At 38.5% G+C, this 1,819-nt stretch overlaps 1 protein-coding gene across 2 annotated transcripts in view; it reads right to left on the bottom strand.

The window, feature by feature from the left end:
- The window catches only part of sult4a1 (sulfotransferase family 4A member 1), a 22,621-nt gene that overhangs the window by 1,587 nt on the left and 19,215 nt on the right, over positions 1-1,819 (bottom strand). For both annotated transcript variants that reach the window (XM_015400615.1, XM_015400614.1), the window contains exon 6: positions 1,533-1,671. In XM_015400615.1, coding sequence (XP_015256101.1) covers positions 1,533-1,671 — 139 coding nt within the window. The remainder of the gene's footprint in view (positions 1-1,532; positions 1,672-1,819) is intronic.

Here is a 1,819-nt window from a genome sequence, read left to right as displayed (position 1 = left end):
CACTGATGTGTATGGGCAATGTTTTACTGCCACCTACAGGGCTGGCGTGTAATTTTGCAACTAGTGGTGTCCCATTTCTTAGGAAGCAACTCTTCACTAGCATTTCCCTTGCTGAGTGGACTTCACTGTGGAGGGAACTCACTGTAGCGTTCTCAGAGCCAAGTGAGAGGAATAAGACCGGGCCTTAATACTGACTGTATGAAAGAAGACAAGATCAAAGTGAGGAGGAACCCGTGAGATGATGACCAGGTCCTACCGGTTAGAACAATGATTTTTATTTTTTTATCAACTTCACCTGCTGACAGTTGATTTCACCTAAACAGATACATTGATCTACTACCATTCAAGAAATAAACCCGTGATATTAGTGCAGTCATGGCAAGCCATTTTGATAAGTACTACGGTAGTTTTACTGAATATGTGTTCCTGATATCTGAAAAAAACATTTCTTTGTCTAAATGACCATTTCAAACAAAGTTACATTCTCCATATCTAGAATAAACATTCTGGATGTCTAAAAATTTATTTTAGATCTCCATATTCCTATTTTTACTGGTTTTAACTATGAAGAAATATATTTCAGATATAAATATTCAGTTTAGCTATCGGTCACTTAAAATGTGTAAATATTTCTAGATATGTAAAACTTAATTCTTATTAGTATAATTCTATTTTTTTACTTTCTAAAATTCAGTTTCTGCTGCAAAAATGTAATTGTAATAAAAATATATTACTACAGTTAGGTTTAAAAGAGGTATTTTGATCCGGAAGAATCTTATTTTAGTAAAATCTATAAATGGAGCAACAGAGAGGAGAGAGCTTTTAATAAATGTAAATACGGCCTGCCATAGACCAATTCATATAAATTTATGCATTAACAATCTTCTCCTTCTCCATCTTCCTCTCCTTTGCAGCTGTAGTGCTTTTACTCTTTTTAACATATTTTCCTTCCTTTTTTTTTTTGCATTTCTGCATTAATATATCTAGTTCCAGAGGGGTAGAATAGGCACTTCCTGTTCCCTGTTGTCATGGTGACTCATCGAATCGGGGCTCCCCTGATAATGTCTTTTCTTACTTGTTACGCACGTGTTTAACTCTGAGTGTTTCTACTTGGAGTTGATGGAACTAATTCATAGCAGCTGTTATGAAACCGAAAACTTTAGGCTGGATCAATTTAGAGATGCTGAATTGAATCTGATTCTCTTAACGGAGAATCAGACAGATGTTCCTCTCTGATACTGAATTTGGAAATTAGTCCTAAAACCTAAGCTTTCTTCTTCTTGATGGATTTTCTGCCTGCTCAGAATCTTGCTTGAAGGTAAATAAGGCTTTAGTATTTAGCTATTACAGCTACTAGTAGGTAGCGACCAGATGAAGACCTGCAGGCTCTTAACAAAATAGGTAGAAAATGCTCACAAACACAGTAAAATGATGATCAACCAAATGTGCATTTGAAAAGAACCAAAGAGAAGCAGTGAAATCATTCAATGATAGGTGAATGGATGTGATGCTTTATGTTTTAACGCACTCACAACTAGAGATAGACAGCGCCTCAGACTTGCAACATTGCTCGATCAGCTGGTTGCAGTTCTCCACCAGAACCTCCAGCTGAGCTTTGTCACAGGACACCCCCAGGAAGCGGGCCAGCTGCTCCACCATCGTCCCCAGGTCCTGGAAAAGCAGCAGAAATCCAGCATATTGTGAAAACGCGCCGTTCAGAGAGCTGCATGGAGTTCCCAGACACCTCAACATTCAGATGGTTTCCCTCTCTGCAGCCATCTCTGGCAGCAACATGTTAATCCGTCCCTGAGGAGCAGGG

The sequence above is a fragment of the Cyprinodon variegatus genome, unplaced genomic scaffold, assembly GCF_000732505.1.
Source record: "Cyprinodon variegatus isolate N-32 unplaced genomic scaffold, C_variegatus-1.0 Scaffold1125, whole genome shotgun sequence".
In the NCBI taxonomy this organism is placed as follows: Eukaryota; Metazoa; Chordata; class Actinopteri; order Cyprinodontiformes; family Cyprinodontidae; genus Cyprinodon; species Cyprinodon variegatus.
This window is presented reverse-complemented; position numbering and strand designations above follow the sequence as displayed.